Genomic DNA, 25,028 nt, shown 5'->3' on the forward strand with positions numbered 1-25,028 from the left:
TCTCACTGCTGCTCAATGGTCCATGGTTGCCATGGTAAGACATTTTTAACTGATGAAGGTGCTCATGGACATAGCATCCTTATATAACACATGTCATTAATATGAACATTGGATGAACTCAAGATTAGCGATTACAACAATTTGGTCTAAATACTCTCCTGAAATGTCCAGAATGATCTCTCCAAAAATAATTTTAAAAGTGTGTATTCTGAATCCCAGGCAAGGTCTACATCAGACATGACAATACAGAAAAGGTTCATATGACACAACAGACAATAGTGATTTTCCTGAACCTTTAGAACTTTATTTCATTCCAGCAGTTTCTCCAAATGATGCAAGTTTAACATGAGGCTGTCAAAACAAACTTTCTAATATGAAGCTCAGCCCTGCTGACGATGTGCTGTTTTAATGCTAGGCAACATATGACGATAAGTAATTAAATACAATAAAACACGACATAGCAGCAAAAATGTTTAACACAGTCAAACATTAGTACTTAGTATTGTCTTTCTGCACTGTTTTTGTTCATTCAAAACAATTGTTTAAGCCCGATGCTTGTGTGATAAATACGTTTTCAGTGAAACCTGCAACTTCATCTTTGAGCAATTCAATGCAAATACAAAACAGACCTTTAGAACAAATCTATAAAATATAAAATAGCATCTTCCTGTATCATTCCGGCTGCAGCTAGCCACTACATTTGACACGTAGTGAACTGTATTTGAACTATTTTCAAATTATTTCGCTACATTAAGTGCAAGAACTTCAAATTTCCCAAATCCAAACAATATTTTTTTCTGAAAGTATGTAAACCAAATTAAAAAAAAATCATTAATAAATAAAACATAAATACATCATGCTGTCTCATATACAAGCATGTATAAGAGCAATCCTTGGGTACGACGAGTTGATGAAGTACATACAAGTAGTGTTCACCTCAAGCTTATGCAGAAGCTCTTCAAAGTCTGTGATGTCTGTGGGTTTGATGAAAATATATATGCACATTTGTGCCTTTTCCTTAAAGGGACAGTTCTGTTTTTAGGTCAGATACATTTCAATGTCTTACCTACAGTAACAGATAGAGTGAGGAAAGTATTTGAACACCCTGCGATTTTCAAGTTCTCACACTTTTCAGACCTCTCGCAAAATCCAGGGCTCTGGGACGAGCAGGTCGGATCACAGCCGACCCTTCTCACCCGGCACACGGACTATTAGAGCCACTCCCCTCAGGCAGGAGGCCACGCCCCTCAGGCAGGCCACTCCCCTCAGGCAGGAGGCCACTCCCCTCAGGTAGGAGGCTACGGTCCATCCGGACCAGAACCTTCCGTCACATGAACAGTTTATTTCCCTCTGCCGTTGGACTCATGAACACTGCTTAAGCACCTTGTACTCATTGCACTGTTCACTTCTATTGCACTACTTGACTTTATATTTTACTTAGAATGTACACATCATGCCGTTCTTGTATAAAGTGTTTGTTGTTTGTGTTGCACCAAATCAACAGTTCCTATGTTTGTGAACTTTTGTTCATCGACAAATGGCAATAAACCCCTTTCTGATTCTGAAAATCGCAGGACGTTCAAACACTTATTGTCCTCGCTGTATTTGTGTTTAGAGAGGCAGACGAAAACAGCCAATTTGATATAGTCCTGCATTCACACGCATTGAAAACCCAGATGTTTCGATAAGAAATTGCACGTCGGATCTCTTCACACAGACGGCTCCGGGCCAAAAGTGCAGGATTCATATTAATCTCAAAGCTATAAATTAAAACCACACGAGCTGTCTGTCTACTCCAGCGACATGTCAGTAAGTCAGGTTAAGCCAAAGCCTTTGTGCACGCAGGCCTGGGTGTAGTTCCCGTTGTCAGAGAGGCTTCGTGTTAGGGGGGGGGCAGAAATGGGAGTGGCGTGTCAAAAGTAAAGCAAATGGGACATTATTTAAGTAACGAGTTGAAGGGTGATGGTAAAAGGAGTTTAGAATTCGTCGGGGTCTCGAGCGCCTTCCTCAATATCTTCATCTTCAGGCGGCGCGAAGCCCTCCTGCAAAAGCAAAGGTCACAGGTAGTATTCTATTTATTTAGTATTCTTTGTTATAATACATCACAGTACAATGTTTCCATGTCTTTCAATACTAAAACTAAAATCACACTTATTACAACACCAGTACTTATTACTCATCTATGACGTTTGAGTCCCTCTAGTGGTATGTCAAAGTATAAGTAAATCATGCAACAAATTATCTGTAGTCAAACATGAGTCCAACTGTGCTTACTTTTCATACAATCTGAAATGCCAGGGCGGTCAGTGAAAGTGTGATGCTTTTACCTCTGTGGCGTACAGTATGTCTATGATTTTAGTCATGACTGGGCTGCTCTCGTTTTCGTGTTCTTGGCAGATGACTTCGATGTCTCTCAGCTTTCCGAAATAGAAGTCTCTCTCTTTCTCCAGACCGTCCACAGTGAGCTTCATGTCCAGAAGCTTTGGGGCAAGATGAAGACACAAAAAAGTACTTCATACAAAAGAACATACAGTATTTGCAGTGTGTTGTTTTTTATTTAGACTACGGTGAATCGTTCAGATTTGAGTCTAACGCTGGCATGATTTGTCTTTTGTCATAGAAACAGATAAGACGGGCTTTGGGGCCTGTTCCCACATGTGTGCAGTTATTCTAAGAGCAGTTACAGGCCTAAAGAGAGGTAACAGTTATGTTTAGTCCACTCAGATCCCCCTCGCTCCAACTCGCTGGGTTTAGTAACACAGATAAATGCAGGGGAGGATACAGTTTTGTGACATTCGATCCTTATCTCAATACATGGTCACGATTTTAATATAATGTTGAATTTGTTGGGCCTACTTATTCCGGAAGTTGACATAATCCTTCTGGTTGTATTAGTTATCGCAAGACTGCCGACTAAATAGTCGTTTTCAGGCTCAGGGAGTCAGTGCAGTGTTGACTTGTTGGTCACATGAACATTGGACATTTTACATAAATCAATCTACTTTATAGCATAATAAGCTGCAAGACAGTTCCCTCGCTCTCCACTTAAGTGAACGGTGATCTGTGGCAAAAAGAGGCAAAGATGGACGAGGTGGAATAAGGTGAATAGGCAATTAAGTCAAGAGTTTGTTGTTTATTTGGTTAAATGATGAGACAATAGCTCTGAATTTTAAATAATTGAAAAAAATGTGTCCTGTCTCATCAGGAGCGGGTTGGCTATCATAGGTTATTAGACATATAATCAGATCTTACCATTTTGTGCATTTTACTAGAAGGGTAGGCACAATAGCCTTGGCGTCTGCTTACACCTGGTCAAATCAAATCTGTATCTCTTATTTTTGTTTCGTGCTTGGATCTGGAGCACTTTTTGTTTTGACCAAACGACAATAATGATAATAAAATACGTAGCATTTTCTTTATTTTGATCATTTGATCATAGTCTCAATTTGAGTAATTCCAGGATTGATTTACGTAAAATAAGAAGAGTAAGACAAAACCCGTCTCTTAGAATATAGCTGCAGTAAGTCTGCTGTTTACTTGTTTACTGCTGTGACAACACAAAATGACAACACAACACATGGAGGGACACACGAGGATCCAACCCAACAAGTCGGATTGAACCACTGGTATCAAACGATTCTAAACCATTTTGAGAATGGTCCCATCCCTAATATCTCTACATCCCACACATGCTGTGGCAGTACCTGCTGGTTAAGCTCCACCAGCTCGGCGTCTCCTCCGTTGCGTGTAACTGGAGGCCTGCGAGCTGTTGCTATCTGCCTCTGGGGAGGAGGCACACACTTGGGCCCTGTGGGAGATGTTCTCATCAGCCCTAAATACACAAAGACACACATTAGCAGTGGTTCACAAGCTTATACAATCACATGCAACTAGCTCCTACTGAAGGTTTTTCTAAGCTCCTAGTTTTACTGGCATTTCAAAGAGAAAACGCACTCATGTTACTGCAGGTCCACCACTGTCACACAGACTGCTTTCTGCACAGTGCTGACTCTTATCACTTCTTTGGTGTTTTATGTTTTCACCACCTACTGTAGTTACATATATTGTTGTGTTACTTTTAATGGCGGATGGCCGCCAACTGAAAAGGTGCATTTACCACCACCTACTGTAGTTGTACGTCTTTAAAGTATGTGTTTTACGTTTTATGTTGTTGTTGTTGTTGTTGTTGTTGTTGTTATGGCGGTTGGCATCCAAGTGTTGCATTACCGCCAGACTTTATTCCTCAGACTTTGTCGTAGTCCTCAGACTCTGTCGTAGTCCGTAAAAGTACTCCTTCCATTGCTTTGGTCTCACTGCGTTTATGTTTCATTGTCTTCAAAGCCCATGGAATCAAAGCAGAAAGGAATCGAATGCACGCGCATTCTTTTCGCATATGCTTTTTTTTGTGCAGTGGGTGGCAGTAATGTAACACTTGGATACCACCCGCCATAAAACACCAAAGAAGAAGAAGAAGACCGGTCAGAACATGGATCAATTAGGGTCAGGGTCAGAAGCAGAGCGAGTTCTTCTTCTTCTTTGTTTTTTTATGGTGGTTGGTATCCAAGTGTTACATTACCGCCACCTACTACACTACAAAACACTATACAACACTACACTACACTACACTACACTTGATCTTAGCTGTATGTCTTAGACTTTAGACTTTATTCTTTAGATTTTTTTCTTTAGACTTTTTTTCTTCTTTTTTTTGCCTTTAAAATCAACAAGATTCAAAAAGTGTGAGGGCTCTCTTTCTCTCTGTCTTTCTTCCTCAGTATAGCGTAAAACGTACGTAGAAGACATACAACTACAGTAGGTGGCAGTAATGTAACACTTTATAGATACCAACCCCCATAAAACACTAAAGAAGAAGAAGAATACAGAAATGAGCATTTAGCTCGTTCTCTCTCTCTTTCTCTCTTTTTCCCTCTCCCTTACTCTCTCCTTTTTTAAATGGTAAAACACATACTTTGAAGACGTACAACTACAGTAGGTGGTGGTAAATGCACCTTTTCAGTTGGCTGCCAACCGCCATTAAAAGTAACAGAATAAGAAGAAGACGAAGGGAGAGAGACGATGGATGGGATGGGAACCGTGCAATGGGACAGCGCCCTCACTTTAAGGAGCTCTGAGCTATTCCCCACAACTGTGTGCACTACCACCCCCCTGTGGCACCTGGCATGCCACTGGTCTCCCATCCAAGTACTAACCAGCCCTCATCCCTGCTTAGCTTCATCTGACGAGATCAGGCATTGACAAGTCGGTATGACCAACTTGCCTAAATTATATTGTCATAAAAACATCAACCATACGCCATCATTATTATGGGCAGTGCTCACTGCACACAGACATGCTGGTTGCCAGTGGTTACCTGGACAAAATGGTCTTTTAGGTTTGTGATGAGTGACACCTGGGTTAGAGCGGGACGTGACATGAACATGAGCAACACAGTGACACACCCCTGACTGTCCATCACTACAATAACTACTTTATATCAGGGACTAGTCATGGAGCTCTCTGACTTAAGTTAATCTTTATAAAGTCAATGTGTACCTGGGTTGGGCAGCGGCGAGGCCTCCAGGCCCTGACGAGACATAACAGGGTCGTACTCTTTCCCATCATAGTTTGCATCAAAAAACCTTTTAAACCACTGGAGAAACTCAAAGTTGTCTTGAAACTTTCCTTTCACCAGTCTCTCCACAGGAATGATCTGCGAGAAATATATGTGATAGTGATGTACAAACACAAATGTTCACAGCTCTATTTTTGGGCGTGTAAGATTTATTGGTAAAGACACTAACTACTAGCACCAAATCCCTCACCTTGTCAACGTTCATTCTTTTGAATGCAGCCTGTAAGACCTTGAAGTTGTGGATGTATTCATGCTCCAATTTAGAGTTAAACTTGACTTTCTTCAACAGTATGCACCCGGGAAAGAGCATGTCCATGAACTGGCAATATGCGGCGCCTGAGAGATCCCACAATCACAGAATAAACGATACATAATGTTGTAAATAATGACTGACACAACAGGGAGGCTTACCAGAACATAGCTGCTCGATCTTTGTGCATGTGACCTGCAAGGAGTCATTGACCCAGGCCAACATGTCATGACGACTCAGGTTGTCTGCGTTCATAGATGTGGAATAAACATTCACTGCCATCCTCGAGCTTTCACACACACAGACAAAAACAAGCTCAATATTCAAGTTCTGTTCAAGGGTTTTTGCTTCCATCACATTCACAGCATTCTGAATTTTAGCAGTGAGAGTCAAAAATACATGAGAAATGCCCTTTTCTCCTCTAAGAACATAGAACACAATAAATATGTCTAAGAACTGATGGTTGAATATTTTTTTATTGTTTCCATTCCGTGTCATTCAACCAACATCACGGCTAGGCAAGAACAACTAAAGAATAATGACCATTATATCTGTATAATCACTGTTACAAGCTCATTAGCATAACTGTTTTCCATACATTTGTAAAATAAACATTTAAAATGGTTCAATAATATTTCATATAATACAAAACCTTGTTATCCTGTCGACTGTAGCGTGATCTTTGAGTTTTTATAACTTTCACAATTTTTTCCAGTGTTTTGTATTTGCATTCTGGAATTTCCCCATTGTGGGACAAATAAAGGTTTATCTTATCTCATCTTATATTATTCTCATTAGAACTATCCAAAAGGAAGTTGATATTTGAACCTGATCATTTATAATGAAAAGGCGCCTGAACTTGAAAATGTGCATATAATCAATAATAATTTTACACCTTCTCTATTAAATAATATGGGCCTTTGGAATGTCAGTTGAAACTCAGCAATTAGGTAATAATCTACAGACAGAAATGCACAATATCACACTCACCTGCTCTTGGTTAGAGTAAGAGAAAACTTTATGATCTGGTTTGTGCTGAGCCACCTTCAACAAACCTGGGGAAACGCATTTATTAGATCAAGTGGAAAACATTGGACTATTTTCTCATATTTTACAGATAGAAAAACACTGCCGTAATGTGATATTAATAAAAGCATGTGCAATAACACTTTTTACACCTTTCAAAAAGCAGAAACATAAACGATTGGAAAATGTGATGACTGTGAAAGAAAATGCAGTCCCAAAAGTGGCCCCACAGTCACTCGTTCACTGGCTCAATAATCTGCCTCCGCTAATCCTCTTCCAGCTTCAACACGCTGTAACTCATCACAGCTCATGTCGGCAGCCAAAGTCCCCCCAAACGTTATCCAATAAACCACAAATCACAGCTCGGATTTTTCACAACGACACAAACGGTTTAAAGTCCAAGTCTACAGTATTTCCTGCGAAAAGTCTCCAACATAAACAGTTACAGGATGTTGCACACAGCTATCAATTCCTGTCTCCACAAAGAGCACTGGATACGACAAGCAACGACAGTTTATACTTTAATATTAGTATTCAGAGTCTGGAGAACATAGATCTGAAGACTGTAAAAAACAATGACTAAAATGCACCGAAATGTTGAGATGCATTTAACTATTTATGAAGAACAACCCAACGCAAACATGTTAATAAATATAAAAATCAGACCCTTATGTGTGCGTTTATTTGATTTAATACAATAAAAACAATGACATATTTTAAATAATACTAATAATGGATATTCCACAGAGTCTACAAAGTTAAATTTGATCTAATTTGATTTCATTCTTGTTAATATTTATTGGTTCACATTGTAGTATTACATAAATATAGCTTAAGTGATAAATGAGATGATTTAATGCTGGTGCTAATAGTTATAAGGCAGTAATGATAGTCACTCCTCTGTTCAAATTCACTCATCCCTGACTTTATTGTACTTTTTACAGGTTTTCAACTAATTTAACAGCAAAATTGCTATAAATCAAAAGTTCTTGACCTCTTGACTCAGCAAGTTTTGGACATTGTCAAAGCTTAACTTTATGTGATCCTCTTATTTTTGTATGCAGTCATTTGACGTATATATAAATATACAAAATGTACTGAGCTCTATTAATATTTGCAGCGCAAACAATAATGTAAATGTCTCTTCTAAACATGACCATCATAGAGAAATTAAATCAATCAATCAACAATAACATCAACACAAATATCACGATGTTACGCGCCACGAGACGCAGAAGAATTCAACAAACATGTACAAAGTGTGTGCTGCAGTGCGCCCCTTGTCCTCGTCCCACTGTGGTCCCTGAGCCCCTCGGTCCGGTCTCAGTCCGGGTCTCAGTCCGGGTCTCAGTCCCGGTCTCAGTCCCGGTCTCAGTCCGGTCTCAGTCCCGGTCTCAGTCCCGGTCTCAGTCCCGGTCTCAGTCCCGTGCCAGTCCCGGTCTCAGTCCGGTGCCGTCCCGGTGCCAGTCCGTTACGGTCGCTCCATAGACTCAGTATTGTGTCGTTAGCTGCTGGCTAATTGCTAACGCTGCCTCATGGATTTTTCCATGGATAAGCTTCATATTTGTGCTCACAAATAGTGTTTGTATATTGAATTTTAAGATGAAATGTCGGTGTAAATAATCTCGGAGCGAGTATCCGGTGCGATAAGGGTGAAGCAGGAGTGACCCCCTCTGCAGGCCGCGGCTTCAAACACAGGCACGTTACACTGAATGACAGCGCGGTCTGCACTAGTCCGCGGCGTGCTATTTAACTATTTCTTTCAGACATAAAATAATACAGTGACTATAAAACAATATTGACAGAGTAAAAGAAGACATTTTAAGTGAGGCAGATGTGTAACTTACTGAAGTGTGTCCACAGTCTGCCTCTCGCCGCGGTCCCGTTGTTCAGATGATGCTTTCTGTTGCTATAACCCGACTCTTACCTCAGCAAGTTGCGCCAGACATAAGCCGCGCGCACTGCGCATGCGCGCCACAGTTGCATGGTTTTGTTAGACTTTCTGTGCAACTGAGAATCCTCGAACAGCCATGTTGTGTCCGTCGTTATGGCGAACCATGTTTGGCCATTAACTTCAAATGTACTGCTTAAAGTCATGTTATTTGTAGTGTAGTGTAGCTATGTTTTTTCTTTACTATTGACCTTTTTGTCTGTTTATTTAGCATTTGGGGATTGTTGCTTTGTTTTCTCTGTTTTTAATAACGCAGCATAGGAACTGTAACTGATACATTTGATGAACATATATTATGGTTCCTGTAGTGTGTATTTTTATGATGTTAAAATATTATTTCACAAAATGTTTTAGTGTAGCATGTAATTGTAAATATGAACTTCAAGTGAATAATTCAGGTAAAACTTACTGAAATGTAAATATAATAATTTTCAAAGTAGAGCCATTTAATGTATTATAACTTAAGTGTACATTAACATCAAAAACACAATAACATGTTTCATACTGTTTAATTGTGGTAAGAAACAAGCAGCCACGTACAGAGTCAACACTTTTACTGCCCAACACAACAAGAGTCTACAAACACAGCCACCGAGCAGTCAATGCCTTCAAAACAACAAATTCATCCACAGTAAAATCATGTCAGGTAATAGTAAAAAACAGCACCATTGTTGATCAAAGAGATGACGCTTCTTGACAGTATGTGGTGCGTCTCATGCACAGCGTTAATGTGGCACCGGTGAGTCATGTTGGCACGTTCTTTCAACTAAAATACGAAGATCCTAAATATACACAAACAAATGACCACACATAAATATAATACTGGTAGGTTGAAAGGACAGTCGAGGTGAGAGGAGCGGTCTTCACCTGTGCAGCTCAATCTTTCTGCCTGTGGAGACTTGACCAGTAATCCCTTATAAATATCCAAACACAGTGTTGCTTTTATACTGTGAATCCATTTGGTGCTACTTCTAGTGCTGCATATTGCACAAAACAGGATCATTAAGACTAATTACATGATAGTACGTGTCCCAATTGTTCACAATCTGTCGCTACAGACAAAATCAACATATTTTTAATTGTACATTTTAGTTCTATTGTCAGACCCTATACTGCTAACTTGTGCATAATGATATGTTAAATGTGTTAGCAGCATCTAATTGGGAACACACACGCTTTTAACTTTGACACCTTCTGTCCGATTCTGAATAAGAAGGCACTATTTCCTTACAAAGTTCATATTTTACTTACAGGGTCTGAATAGCCAAGCATCATGCGGTCCACAAGACAGAATTTGCACATACTTCCACTTCTGCTTCAACATCAGGGAGGTGGAGAGGATATGCATGATATAAACATCTTCATTGTCAAGCAGCAAATGTGTGAGGCTTGCGGGGGGTCAAGTCTAAATTAAATAGAGCATAAATGTGTGTGTTTGAAGCAGTTGGATTTCATCACCACAAGGTAGAGATCATTTGTAAATAAAAACACTGTCAGACTGGCCCGTAGTGCAGCGGGACGCCGAGCACAGTGGGAGGTTTAGTCACAAACATAATTCACAAAATCTCCATACAAGTCCACAGCGGTTATGCCTAATGTGCTCTGTATGATGTATACACAACGGACTAAAACTTAGATCAAGGTTTCCAGGGCTATTACACACTTAAATAATCCATTATTCCAACATTATGTCATTGTAAACCACTAAAAACTGTACTGGTTTCTTAAATGTTAGTCTATATTTAGTAATTTCCTGATACGAGGAATTTAGCGAACCACCAAAACTAGACATTCTAGTTAAGACGGTTAAGTTATGTTAAGTTTGAATAGTCCAATTACACAGTTAATCTTACATGTAATATATTATTCCCATAGCTCTATTCTGGTGAAAATCAGTGCAGTTTTCCCTGGTTGTTCGAAAGTAAAAACAAAGAAAATGAAGCTCGGAGTTGCAGATTTCCGTGACCAGATTACCAAATGCCACTGGAGCGGCCGCCAGGAGGGGCCAGGATCCGGGCCGAGGATCTCTTGGGGATGTGGTCATCAACTTGAGATCCTGAGAGATGTAAAATACAAACATTTACACCATGATAAACAACACCAAAGAGTCTGTTATCAGTCCAATGTCAGTCTTCGCCCCCAAAGTCTTTCCATGGCCATTTTACTATTGTTCCTTTTAAATAAAAACCACAACAGACTGAGAACAACACAGTGTTTTTGTCTATGTGGATAATTTAGGTGTTTATCCAGTCATTTCATCAGCTTTTTGTTACTCAAAACCCTTGCCTTTTTGTAACCACCCCATCTTATCCGTCAGTGGTCATGATGCAATGTACGATCAAAATGTACATAAAATCCGACCTGAGAGACTAAAAGAGGACTCGTGGAGGTCCCGGACGCCTTGGTGCGCTCGTGCACCTTTGGGAGTTTCGCCATCGATGGGGCCCAGACCGAGCTCCTTCTTCATCGTGATTGTAATCTTAGCCACGTCGCCGGAGTACGGATCCCGCTCGACCCCTTTAAAGACCTGGGTCTGCAACAACAATGGCAACGGTGTAAAAGGATTATTGAGCACGCTGTATGTACGAGCCACAGCTCTCGGTCCAAGGCTGTTCAAAACACTTTCTCACATGCAAACTGCCGAACTCACGTTGCAAAGCCTGAGACAGTAATCGTAAGTAGTGCAGCTGATGAAGTAAAAATAGAGAGACGAAAAGTGGTCTGACACAATGTACTAATTAGTGTTGAGATGAAACTGTAGCGGGAGGAAGAGGAGGAGGAGGGTTTGGCAGCAAAAGGGGAGGAAAGCTTCAAAGCACTAAGTGAAAGCCAATATGAGAACTCCTTTAGAACGCCAAGTCAAGCTCGACAGACATGTTCACAGTGTGGAAATGCTCTCAACATTCGGCTGTTATCATTTTGTGCAGTCTTTATAGGTGTGGCTATTTGTAGACTGCTCTGGTTTCCTCTCCACGCTGCGTCTAACATTGAATTCAGCCGTTTACAACCAAAACACATCACTGACGATAAGCAATAGGGTTTTGGGTGACCTTTTCTCTCTGCACCATCTTCTTGTACAGGTAGTCGGGGAAAATGCGCTGGGGGTAGTATTTCCCGGATCCTTCGGCGCACATGAACACGCCGTTCTCACAGACCAAGCGGCCCCGGCTGATGGTGACCAGGGGCACGCCGTGGCAGCGCTGGCCCTCGTACAGGTTGAAGTCTCCGCCCTGCACCTGGGAGCTCGCGGAGATGGTTCTGCGAAGACGCCACGCGATTAAAAGCGAAACAGAATCGAATCGTGTGTGCGCACTGAAGTCATTGCTCACCTTGTCGCATCTGGATCCCACACCACCACGTCAGCGTCAGCGCCGGCGATGATGCGTCCTTTACGTGGGTACAGGTTATAGATCTTGGCAGCGTTGGAGCTTGTGACGGCCACAAAGCGGTTTTCGTCCATTTTTCCTGTTACCTAAAGGATGAGTTCCACATTAAATACAATCCACATTATACTACCGTATTTTCCGGACCATAAGTCGCACCAGCAAAAAAATGCATAATAGAGAAGAAAAAAACATATATAAGTTGCACTGGAGTATGAAATGCGGTTATAAGTGTGAAAATAACAAATAATATCACATATAAGTCGCTCCAAAACTATGAAAAAAGGTCCGACTTATAGTCCGGAAAATACTAAATACTTCCTAGAAATGCATGTTTACTTACCACTCCCCTTTCCCAGATGACACTCATTCTGTCCTGGACTCCAGCTACTCCATGAGGGATCTTAGTGAAGTCCTCCTTTCCAAGAGCTTTCTGCTTTACATTGAATGGACGATGTTCTGATGCCACGACACTCAGGGTATCGCTGTAACAAAGGGATACGTTTAAAAAATGTAGAAGAAAAACATAGTAAATCTATATATTTGTGATATTGTAGACCGTACTTTCCCAGCAGGCCCATGAGATAGTTAGGCGTGTTGGGTTCGATGCGCAGGGGAGGCACCAGGACGTGGGCTGCAGCGTGGACCCAGTCCTGGTGGTAGTACTGCATCCCGCTCAGTACTGCGTGAGCTACTGTGGTCTCCGCATGGACCACTTTATCTGAAATGACCAAAGCAAGACATCATCTCAAAGTGGGCCGCCATCAACTGTACAATGGTTTATTTACCGCCCCATACTTAAGACATGTGTTACCTTGCATCTTGGCAGCAGCGATCATGTCTCCAGCTGACGTACTGGACACGTTGACCAGGTAAATGGGGCAGTGAGCCTGGACAAACAACAGTATTGGGTTCTATATCCGCTTATCTCATGGTAAAATAACAAAAACATACCCGGTTTGCAATGGTGATAGCTCTATGAGTGGCTTCTGACTCCAACTGTAAGAAAAGGAACGCTGTGAGAACACTTTTCACACAGATTAAAAGACATACAGGACATACATATGCTTCACAATTTCAGATTTAACTCTTACTTACTACTTAATGATTTAACGATAATTCACAATTATTGACACCATGACCAAACAGTAGTCAAATACATGTTTCCATTCCTCAAGTGTGTGACATTGAACTGTGTGAATGATATAGTGTTTTTTTTTTATGTTTGTAGTGTAAGTCTATGTTTGGCTTGGGATCTAATTCAGTACAATCTCCATAACTTGTCCAAAATCCCACATATCACAAAAGCTAAAAATGATTGAAGCATTTATTTCAATTAAAGACATTCTGGACCGTTACCTCTTCGGGTCGGCTGATCTCGATGCCTTCTGGTCCAGTGATGCCCAGCTCCAGAGCCTCCTTGGCACCCTAAACATAATATAATAGACATGAATATTATCGTTTGATTGAACACGTACAGGGCCCATTGATCAGTAGTGACACAGACCTCTGCCACCAGCTCTCCGTTCTCGGCGTGGACGCGAGCGATGGCCCCGATGTCCTTACAGGTCTGCAAGGTCTGGTACAGCTCAGAGTCCCTCAGCATCATCAGGTCTTTGTAGGCCATGTACATCTGAAAGGAGTTCACGCCGTGCTCCCGCGCCAGGGCCTCCATCTCGTTACGCACCTGAAGAGATACGGACCAGATTGGATTTAAGGGTGCTGTCTATGATGTTTTATTTTCTGTATCAGAGGAGATCGTATGACGTCAGAATTAAATGTGTTTATGTGTCGTCGATGATAATTATGGAAATACTCTTGTAGCTATAATTGTGGCTTTTAACAGTCATTCACATAAAGCATTTACCATAATAAAGTGGTGCAGACAGTGTATAGTGGTATAGTGCAGTCGTGGAAAGGTGTTAAAGCTGAAGGCAACACTGAAAGGAGGTCAAAGCTCATTCACCGTGTTTTAGCTCATAAACAGTAGCATCTGTCAGTCCTTGTTCGGAAGATACAATACTAGCAAACAAAAAAGGAGACATACTTCATACCTATTTAGTCATTATTCAAATTATGTATCACAGTTTTCATTTGTGTTTAGATGCCAATTGCAAACGCAGCATTCTCTTTGCTAACACCAACTAAATGCATCCATGGAAAAGTTTAAAAAGAGTATAATAGCTTCATTGAAATGAGTTAATATTGTGCAAGCTGGTGGTGCAGTAGTTTAAGGCTGTGCACATTAGACAGAGCTCCTGTCCTGTCTAATAAAGGCTTTTTCTAAATATATATATTCATTCTTGTTGTCTTGACTGTTTTATATGTTTTATTTCTTGTGGTCTTATTAACTGGTGGTCAGAAAAATCCCCTCTCGTAGTATATTGAAGGGAATACATTGAAGCAGATGCCTTCAGACTACTACTACACTGTTTGCCCCATACTATAAGCGGATTTGGCGCATAGTAGTGTTACACGGCCAGTGATGCGCAGCAGACTTTTGAGCCAAAGGCTGAATGAATCATTTAGTCTGCATAATGTGCCCACTGAGCATGAGTCTGTGTTAACCCAGATCTACAAAGGTTTAATCCAGGTCACGTCACATTTCACCCAGTTTACAGTGCCTCTGCAGCTTTACTTACATGTTTAAAATAAAAAGCTCTACTCTGAGGTTATTATGCGTGTAATGGAATGCTTGTGACGCTTTTACCTTGGGTCCCCACCACGTCACCCCCACGTGCAGACTGTAATCGCAGCACGTCTTCGCGTCAGCCAGCTCCTTGCACTTCTCAAAGGCGTCCACCAGGGAGCAGTGTTGTTCGGGCAGCGCCAGCGCCATGACCATAGTGGTGCCGCCCATCAGAGCCGCCTGGGGAGAGATGGAGGTTTAGGGGTGAGACGTGGGAGCGCAGAGAGGGAGAGATGATTAGGAAGGAGGACAATTAAGTCCCACAGACTCACACAAAAGCCCTTTCAAAGAGAGCATCATTGCGTAATAAAATGAACAATCGCCAAAGAACACAAACCCATGTCATGTTTCGAGGTTTCAGCAAACGCCTCAAATGTTCACCACTTGTAAATTAGTATATTGCTGATGATAAAATATAAATATGATGCAATAATAGCAGTGGTCGGCTGATTTTTTCTTTTTTTTTGTGCACCTTGTGTCGTCATGACAACCGATACTGCAGGTCCCCACCCTCCATCCTTCATCCCAACGCAACACGAACAAGAGCTCAAGCTGCGATGACAAGTTTGCAGCAAAATGAAGCAGGATCTGAACACATCCTTTTGGTGATGGAGGAAAATATATAGGTCGTCACATGGCTCATGCATGAAAGGATGCCGTGTTGCCATGGGAACCGCATCATCTGCAAAGTCGGACTTGTCAAACAGGCTTCGTGTGTCATTTGTGGACGGCGAGCGTGCGGTCTCGTCAGCGCGACGGGACGCGAGAGACGTTTGTGTCAGGCTCGGAGGTGACAGGGGGATTGTGGGATTTACTGCGTCTGGGCACGACCTTAACTAAGATTCGGCGACAGTGGCGTGTTGCAGGGACAAGGGAGTTTGTGCAAATGCGCTGAAAACAAAGAGTTAATCGTGGAAGAACTGTGGCTAATTTCAGTCATAGTTTCGTTCAGTATTTGGAGGAATTTGTAGTTTTTGACTGGTCCTTGTGGCTCAATGCAAAGGATTATTTCACTACATGACAAATGTTGCTATAATATGACATGAGAATCGGATAAAAAGGGCTATTTAACTTCCCCATGTCCCAAGCCTGAATAACACAGACGGGTGGGCATTTGTCATGGTATCATACATTCACTTGATTCTTTTTTTTTCTTGTCTGTAATAATACCATAACATTTTAAACAGAACCGAGCCAAATCAAATCAAAACTATAAATATGAAAAATGATCTATGCATGTTATCCAAAGCTCATTGATGTGTGAATTAGGGCTAGCTAACATACCGATGTTGAAGAGCTTTGTCCAGCCTGTTTTTAGAAGTGCAATGTCTCTCTAGTCGGGCTGCATAAACTGGGTCTCCCTCATTATCTCTAAGTGCCACAGCAAACGTAGACGCGACACGTAAAGCCCGAGCCCTGGGTTACTCTGTTCAGGAGCCCGGCCTCCTGCTGGGAACATAATCCGGAGAAAAGTGAGAGACAGAAGGAGGGCACTGCACAAGTCTGTGACAATATACAGTGCAAGTGCAGGGGAAAAGGGCCGGTCATAATGAGAATAATCTTCAGATGTAAATATAGAACAGCGTATGGACCAGGACTGGGCAATTATTTTCCTCCAAGGGCCATATTCGATTCCAGGCAAGTAGCCGAGGGCCGGCCTGCGATCATTGGTGTGAAAAAAAAGAAAACATTTAAAAATTAAATATCAAATAAAATATCACTTTTCTGTCAAATATAGGCTATTGAATCTATTATTTAATTAATTTCATGTCATCTTTATTAAGGATACAAGTGCAGACAGACGTTACAGTTCAAAAATAGAAACTAAAATCTTTCTAGGGGCCGGATTAAAACATGCCGTGGGCCACATCTTGCCCCTGGGGTCACAAATGCCCAGGTCTGGTATGGACTGACAGGAACATGCAGAAGGGCCGATTCACGCATGATTTGGTCTGAATGTGTATTGTAAGTAAAAGAAGCACTATTTAACGTTCACACAGTTCTAGATTCTAAAGCAGTTGCTACATAAGTAACTAGTATCATGCAGTGTTCGTCACGAGACAAATACTGTGTACTGAGCTTCTGTGACAACACTGTGAATGTCAAGATATCAACTTTTAGGGTTATAATTACTGTGAAGAAACATCATGATATAATGATTATTGAGAAAAAAACAAAACAAATGTGAAATCCTTAATTTTCTTTCTGAATGCAACAATAAATAACTTAATTTTGTTCTTAAATAGTCACAATTATTGCAATTTTTTAGTCCTTACGGTTATATTGTAACATGAATAATCTCTAAATCAATTAATAATAATAATGAATTACTAATCTTGACATTTAGACAACACACACCACAACTGCAAGTCAATATTATCTTCACAAACTAATTGATTGCTCTATTATTTTGTAAGATACATTGTTTTGTTCAAGTTTTACAAATGGCTTTCATTAAGAATATGAAACAGGTGAATATTCAAGTGTCAGTAACGATCTTTGACATTTTAATCGTCTTAAAAGTTTGTATGCGTTTATAAAACTGTGTGCTCTCGGTTTAAGGGACGAGCCTCTGATTACCACATAAACGGCCCGCTCTGAATGCGCGGCGTCTCGTGTATGCGACTGAAGACGGGGGCTACATTTCTGCGGGGCATTTCGCTGCTATGCTGGGCAGGTTGCCATGGCAGCGGGGTGTGTGCGTGTGTGTGTGTGGTGATGGTTGTGCTGAGCTGGGACGACAGGGAGCAGGGGTGAACTGGCATGTGAGCCCCCTTCCCCACAAACACACAGGGATCGACCCACTTCAGCTGGCATTCCTCTGGATACCAGCCATTCATTATTAGAGGATACTTTTTACTTCACTACATTCGAGGACACTACATATGTACTTTCTGTGCTATGATTTTGAACAGGACTGAAAAGTAAAGTACGTTTCTGTAGGTTTTCTGTTGGGGACTTCCTGCCTGCATTAAATAAGTTATTTATTCAGTCTTTTCCTTTGAACAAAAAACTGGCCAATTCTTTATCGGGATCACTAAATTTGACGCTTTAACAATGTGAAATACTTTTATTTTTGTTCTTACTTTTTTTTTTGTGTAATAAAGGCAAAACAAAAGAACAGAACACGGCCAGAGAGTGAAAATTAAAATAAACGTCAACTTAACATCCAAAGACACTAAATCATGACATTTTAACTTCAAATAAACGTCCCACTTCGTCCAAAGTCTTTCAAATGTGTTTATTATTATTATTATTATTATTATTATTATTATTATTATTATTATTATTATTATTATTATTACCAAATAAAGTCTGACACTATATCAGTCCATAGTCGGCTTCTTTGTTCTTGCCTTTTTTCCTGTTGCCTCAAGTATGTTCCAGAGGGATCCATTTATTGTATAGTTTAAGTTCTGAGGCCCAAATACATAGTTACACGTTCATATTTCTAAAGTTCAGAGAGATGGAAATGTCAAAAACAGTCTGCAGTGCGTTGTTAATTTCAGTCCAATACATTTGAGACAAAGGACAAAACGCGTGATAGTGGTTTGCCTCCTGGTTGTCACGGTTTCTCAACAGTCAGCATTTCCTTTTGAGTAATGGGCACTTTGACACGGCGTTATGAAAAAAACGTGACACATTTTTCCAACAAAATTCCCTCCAGACGTGATCTTCACCACCTTTTCCCACTCATCGTCTGTCAAAACAAAATGACCTTCTCTTTTCCATGTGATACTTTTACTTGAGTCATTTTTATCCCTGTATCTGTACTTTTGCTCAAGTATATTTTAGAAGTTCTTTCACCAATGGAAATAGAACTAGAGAGATTTTAGTAGAAATAACACATCATTTATGTCCCTCAGTCAATACTATTTCAAAGAAGTCACTTTATAGTTAAATAAATAATGTATTACACCCTCGGACAGCATGAAAGGAATGTGTTTCAAGATCATTTACCTCCACAGAAGGTTTTGAGACCGTGTGTTTGAAAGTGACTGAATAATTGAAGAATCAAATGTAAAATGACCTGGTTTAGAACACATTAAATCAAAGGTGTTCTTAAAGGGGACGTATGACACAAACTTGAATGACTTTTAGCCTTAATGCTTAGTGTGTTTCCTCATCATTAGTTTACTCAGAGTTGTATTATGATAAGTTCCTGTCTGTTTGTGTAATCCTGTTATTGTCCTGTAACTGAGAGTGCTCAGAAAATTCCTGTTTTCACCCACCCCCTATCCCTGCCCACAACCCTGCACTTAGTGGTGATTATTTAAAAAAAAAAAGAGAGATTCTTAAAAAGACTTAAAATTGTTTTCTAAAATGTCACAAAGTCACTTTAAAAATAAAAATATGTAAACGTCACAACGAAGAGGCGGGGCTTATCACTTCTGCAGTTTTAAACAAAAGGTCAATGGAACTGAGCCGTTTTAGATCAATATTGCAGTTTACAATAAATAACATGTAAAATGACAATCTACTTATGTTAAACTTCAATGCTAAGTACCTGGGGGTGAAAAGCATGATAAGTCTCCTCTTTTGCAGCAAGATTTAAGCATTTCATATAAATGTATATCTGAATCCAGGCAATTTATTATTCACCTCTAACAAATACTCTTAGTCTCGTAACATACACCCGAAGAGAAAGAGAAAGCTAGATCCTCATTGGGTTACACTCTGCTTCGGGGACAAAGACTTCATTCATTAATATTTCAAAATCTCCTAATTAGTCAATCTTCCCGCGGTCTGTGAGTCTCGGGGGACGGTGGAAAACATGCAGAGTATTCGAGGGGAAAAGCGGGAACAGTTGTGGTCGAAGGGCGTGTCTTTGCTCTGTTTGCCGACAGCTGTTTCTCGACTGTTTTACGGCACGGGCACCATGACGACGCACGTGGACATTCAGCTCCACTAAACTCTGCACGTCCACCTCAAAGCGCCACAAACACTGCTGACAACTATCGAAGTCCAAGCACTAATTTGATGATGTCATTTCTTTCAGACGGAGGGCGGGGCCGATGCAACTGTATGGACGATTCATTGTGTTTGAAAGCACGAGCCAAACTAAAAATCCACAAATGTTGAACAAATTAATAGCAATAATTATTTGTCTGGTTCACAATTTTGCCTTATCGATCTTATGACTTAAAGGCCTTTTAAAATGCTCAACAATCGCGTCTTCGAGTTTGAATATTGGCTCCACTTTCTGAAGCTATTCTCAAAAGATAATACTGTACGCTTTTGTTTGTTTACATTGACGGAGAAGATGTTGGACTTTGTGCCAGTTTTTATTTGGTGCAGCTGGGCCCAGTAATTACAGCGACGCGAACCACAAACCGGGTCAAAGCGTCGACAATCCGAGAAGCGAAGGGAGCACGTTACCATAGTTACTTGTTGCCAGCTCAATTTTAAGCTACGGTGCGGTGCGAATGTCATTATTATGAGTTATTGCACGTGACAACACAATTGCCGTTGTCAAGCGATCAAACAAAAAAAAGTGCATGGTTTCCGTCAGTCTGGGGAAATATGTGAGAATAATCCATGTTAAAATGCACATAAACTTTATTCTTCTTGAACACGGAAAGACATAAGTTACCACTATTATAATTTTTTATGTATGTTTATGTGCGTTGCAGTTGAATATTGCTATTTTACAACAGTTTGTGCTTCATTAGCTGGCTTTTCGGTGGCCTGGGAATCATAAACGTTGTACCTTGGTGCCGCTGTAGAAGTCGTCCTGGATGGTGGCGTTCATGAAGTTCTGCTCCATGTGAACGCTGGTGTCAATGCCTCCAGGGAGCACCAGTTTACCAGTGGCATCGATGATTTTGGCTCCTCCGGGGATCATCAGCTCCTTCCCGACCTGACCAGGGACGCAAGACGCATTTGGACAAAGGGTTCAGACTTTAAACAACGTACAAGACTTGACAAATGACCGGACTGGTTGGAAAAACAGAGTTGAGTTTGTGTTACCTGCTGGATGATCCCGTTTTCGATGTAGACGTCTGCCTCGTGGGTGAAGTCATCGTTGACCACCTTTCCTCCTTTGATGAGGATCCGCATGGACGCCGCGTTTGCCGACATTGTCCTGCAAAAACAAACGTACACATTGATGAAAGGGTTGTATGGGAACAGCTAAATCAGACGTGTTTTGTTTTGTGTTAGGAAGTAGCACCAGAGGACCAGACGAGGGCTAAACCCGGACCAGACGAGGGCTAAACCTGGACCAGACGAGGGCTAAACCTGGACCAGACGAGGGCTAAACCTGGACCAGAGGAAGACTAAACCTGGACCAGACGAGGGCTAAACCTGGACCAGACGAGGGCTAAACCTGGACCAGACGAGGGCTAAACCTGGACCAGACGAGGGCTAAACCTGGACCAGACGAGGACTAAACCTGGACCAGACGAGGGCTAAACCTGGACCAGACGAGGGCTAAACCCGGACCAGACGAGGACTAAACCCGGACCAGACGAGGACTAAACCCGGACCAGACGAGGACTAAACCCGGACCAGACGAGGACTGAACCCAGACCATACGAGGGTTAAACCTGGACCAGACGAGGACTAAACCTGGACCAGACGAGGACTGAACCCAGACCAGACGAGGGCTAAACCTGGACCGGACGAGGGTTAAACCCAGACCGGACGAGGGTTAAACCCAGACCAGACGAGGGTTAAACCCAGACCGGACGAGGGTTAAACCCAGACCAGACGAGGGTTAAACCTGGACCAGACGAGGGTTAAACCCGGACCGGACGAGGACTAAACCCGGACAAGACGAGGACTAAATCTGGACCAGACGAGGTCAATTAAAAGCCAGAAATCATCATCATATTTCCTTGTTTTTTTTTAACACCAAACAAAGTAACAAACAAAATCAATGTGGAAATCTGCCTCATAGATCTGCGTTTTCCGGGTCTTCTGTGTCAAAAAGAAACAGCGAAATTCAGTCACTCGACAAAAGCCAAATGAACAACGCCGGGAACAGTTTTGGCAGTAAACGAGTCGTTCGCAGCTCCTCTGACAATCGTCCCACACGCGGATCGCTTCTGATCACGCTCTTCTGCAGAGTCATGATCGTCTCTGCTCTAAAGTCCACTCATGTATTACAGTTTATTACAGCTTATTACAGTTTATTACAGTTTATTACAGTTTATTACACATTCCCCCCCTGAGACCTCAGCGCGCTCGGAGCTTTCAGAGGTTTGTCTCACTCTATGAAATATTCAAACGAGAAGATTTATAATTTACATTCTGCCTGAGCTGAAATGTGAACTCAAAAAGGAAGAGACTGAGCCAAAGTAGTCGATTCAAAAGATGGAATTGTAAATGCCTAAAGATACACGATGCCTCTTGTATCCATGGAGATGTTATTGCTTTGCTTGCATTAAACATAACCACACCCATGTCGCCACAAGGCCAAGTTACAGGTAAGATCTGTGGAGGGATGACCCCACTCACACTAGGAATGCATTGTTTTCTTTTTTGGCTAATTAAAACAGGATCAAAACTTAGATCCTTTAAGAAAACAATAAGTTAAGAGATGTTATTACCTTGTTATAGGAATATTACACTTATAACGAGGTAATTACAGATCCTACAGTAACTAATTGTCTTTAAAAGGTATTTGGACACATCAAAAGAAGATACATTGACAAACAACGTCGATATGTTAAATGTCACACAATGGAACATTTCAGGCAAAGCTATAACATTTCCATGGAAACAAGCAGAGGTCGGACCCTGAAAAGTGAGATGGTGAGACCTTTAAATCAGATTAAATACAGGACAAAAAAGGTCACATGTTCATAAAATGTCACGCGCTCATTCAAACACAGAGTCGGTTATTATCGATCACATTTCAATAAGTGAGAGGTGGTTTGTATTCTGCACGGACGGATGGCTGCGGGAAATGTGCTCACAATGGGCCTCAGGCGAACAAAACGAGAGAAAGAGAGCGACGGAGGGGAATGGAGAGATGGAGAGAAGAGTCATGCCAAGTGTTCCCCCAGACGCTGCTTTAGATCAATATGACAAAGTGTGAAATAATATACATCATCACTGAATATATCCAGAACAAAAGATGTATTTTCTGTCCATATATCAGCTGTAGATAAGAGTGTTATTATTATTTTTATTAAGAGTATAAGAAGTGTGAAGAGTGTTTTTATAAGTTATCTGTTTTTTTATTATTTACTTCTGTGCCTAATCTGTGTTGCAACACTGGAATTTCCCCATTGTGGGACAAATAAAAGTTTTCTTATCTTATTATTTTTGACACTATATATATCACAATTCAAGCATCACTTTGTGTTTAATGTTGGCCAATCAATAACTTATTTTAGATCTTTTCACTGATGATGATAATGGCTCAAGCCACAGATGTTAAATAACTGTAATGATGACACACAGTAGTAGTTGCATTGTAGTTGTAGTAAATAGCAAAAGTATCAATACCCAGATACTAATCAATACTTAAACCATGCTTCAGATATTTATTTGAGTATCGATATTGTATACTCGTTATAGGTTCAAGACCACATGGTGAAATCACAAGAAACTACAGTTGTTTTGTGTTGGAAATGACATTAAGCCGTTTCCTTAGTATCAAAATAATTTAAAAGTATCAAAAAATCTGATAATACAAAACTACGGCAGATATTGAACAAGTACATGTACTGCAAGAAACTCACATGAATAGGATCAAATGTGACCTTTCCTGAACAGTTTTAGAATGATCTCAAGCTTTTTCAGATCTAGTAACGGAGCACATGGCCACATAAAGAACGCACTATTATTTTGTGCTGGAATTGAAATCTGTATCAAGTGTCGAAATGAATCCTTAGTGTCAAAACCTTCGAAAACTTCACAATTACAATATTAACCCTAGGAGCAAACAATTACTACTTAAAGCGGTGTTTTCTCAACCTTTTTCAGTCGCGACCCCCAAACACAGAAAACAGGCGACCCCTCCTCCACGTTTGGGTTTATTCTGAAGATGTAGACCTCGATAAACTGCTTTGGTCGACCAACCAATAATCATCCGGGGACCCCCTGAAATCGAGAACCACCGACTCAAACCACAGCTTTAGCAGTTACAGACGGAGGAAGGTAAAGTAGATTCAGGTCATTGTACACTGAGAGTGCGATGGAGCAGAGGAGAGGGGGGTCGCCGCGGAAAAGCTGCCCCACAGGCGGGATAAAAGAGCCGTTACCGTGGAGACAAGCGTCACACCGAGGAAGCTGCAAGATGGTGACGAGAGGCGGATTTGAGCGGACGCGAGGATAGAGATCGCGGATATAGAGACGGACAATACGTGAAATGAAACGGGATTAATGACAAGTTTAGAAGGAGCCGTCTGAGCTGCAGTGGGATGGAAATAAAGAGAGAAGGGAAACCACCAAATGGACTGAAAATGAAAGGAAATGCTTGTCATATTTTCCGTTCAGCCTGAACCAGAGAGCGGGAAAACTGAGTCGACAGGCCAACGGACACTGAAGCATTGTCGGTCATAATCGTGAGAAGTACAGCTCGTTATGGCCAAGCGGGTCATTAGTTTGAGCCATAATGTGATGATTCCAGTCACAATAATAAGCACTGAGATCTGAAAAATAACAGGCGTGAACATTTTAGAATCGAGTCACTTCTTATATCTTATCTGGGCTTAAGGTGATGTGTCGAGGCGATGGGACTGAAAGAAGATCAATATATTCACTGTAGTTTGAGTCATCGATAAATTGTGTTGCTTTTCCCCCTTGCAAATAATTCCCAGACACTAAATTTGACATTGTGACGTCTTTAATTACAAGATTCTCCAGTGCGAAAGCTGTGGTGTGTTTGAATGTGTGATAGATGTGGCAGAAAGGGTGTGGCAGCGGTTTGAAGTGACACGAGCTACGATAACACAGATCATTCATTTAAAAGTTGTCCAATGTCTGATTTGGCGACATTAAACCTTTAGGTTTGTGATACCATATGTTGCAGCCAAAGGTCTCACTGTCTATGTTTAAATGAACGCCAAAATCTGAAAACTTTTTTTTCATAGTTGGCCGTTGTGCGACTTATACTGCGATTTATATGTGATATTATTCATTAT

General features: G+C 41.1%; 2 protein-coding genes across 3 annotated transcripts; both read right to left on the reverse strand.

The window, feature by feature from the left end:
- Positions 1 to 282: 282 nt before the first annotated feature.
- On the reverse strand, positions 283 to 8,854 carry mapre3b (microtubule-associated protein, RP/EB family, member 3b). Of its 2 annotated transcripts, XM_072443877.1 has the most exons (9): positions 8,756 to 8,854; positions 6,873 to 6,937; positions 6,044 to 6,171; positions 5,823 to 5,968; positions 5,554 to 5,710; positions 5,372 to 5,410; positions 3,705 to 3,832; positions 2,328 to 2,480; positions 283 to 2,042 (listed from the first exon to the last, which is right to left on the reverse strand). In XM_072443877.1, exons 3-9 carry the CDS (start codon positions 6,162 to 6,164, stop codon positions 1,977 to 1,979), a joined length of 810 nt encoding a protein of 269 aa, XP_072299978.1. In that variant the 5' UTR covers positions 6,165 to 6,171; positions 6,873 to 6,937; positions 8,756 to 8,854; the 3' UTR covers positions 283 to 1,976. The 2 variants fall into 2 exon arrangements, with proteins under 2 accessions (XP_072299978.1, XP_072299984.1); XM_072443883.1 differs by lacking the exon at positions 5,372 to 5,410.
- Positions 8,855 to 9,352: 498 nt separating this feature from the next.
- Positions 9,353 to 21,014, reverse strand: LOC140358786 (dihydropyrimidinase-related protein 5-like). The gene is made up of 13 exons (XM_072443837.1): positions 20,902 to 21,014; positions 20,642 to 20,791; positions 14,953 to 15,111; positions 13,750 to 13,929; positions 13,602 to 13,670; positions 13,197 to 13,241; positions 13,057 to 13,132; positions 12,807 to 12,963; positions 12,586 to 12,727; positions 12,189 to 12,331; positions 11,910 to 12,117; positions 11,221 to 11,392; positions 9,353 to 10,915 (listed from the first exon to the last, which is right to left on the reverse strand). The coding sequence occupies exons 1-13, from the start codon at positions 21,010 to 21,012 to the stop codon at positions 10,830 to 10,832; spliced, it is 1,698 nt and encodes a 565-aa protein (XP_072299938.1). The 5' UTR covers positions 21,013 to 21,014; the 3' UTR covers positions 9,353 to 10,829.
- Between the last annotated feature and the right edge of the window lie 4,014 nt (positions 21,015 to 25,028).

Source organism: Eucyclogobius newberryi, unplaced genomic scaffold (assembly GCF_026437365.1).
Source record: "Eucyclogobius newberryi isolate DKJ021-1_F unplaced genomic scaffold, fEucNew1.0.hap1 SCAF_1, whole genome shotgun sequence".
Lineage (NCBI taxonomy): Eukaryota > Metazoa > Chordata > Actinopteri > Gobiiformes > Gobiidae > Eucyclogobius > Eucyclogobius newberryi.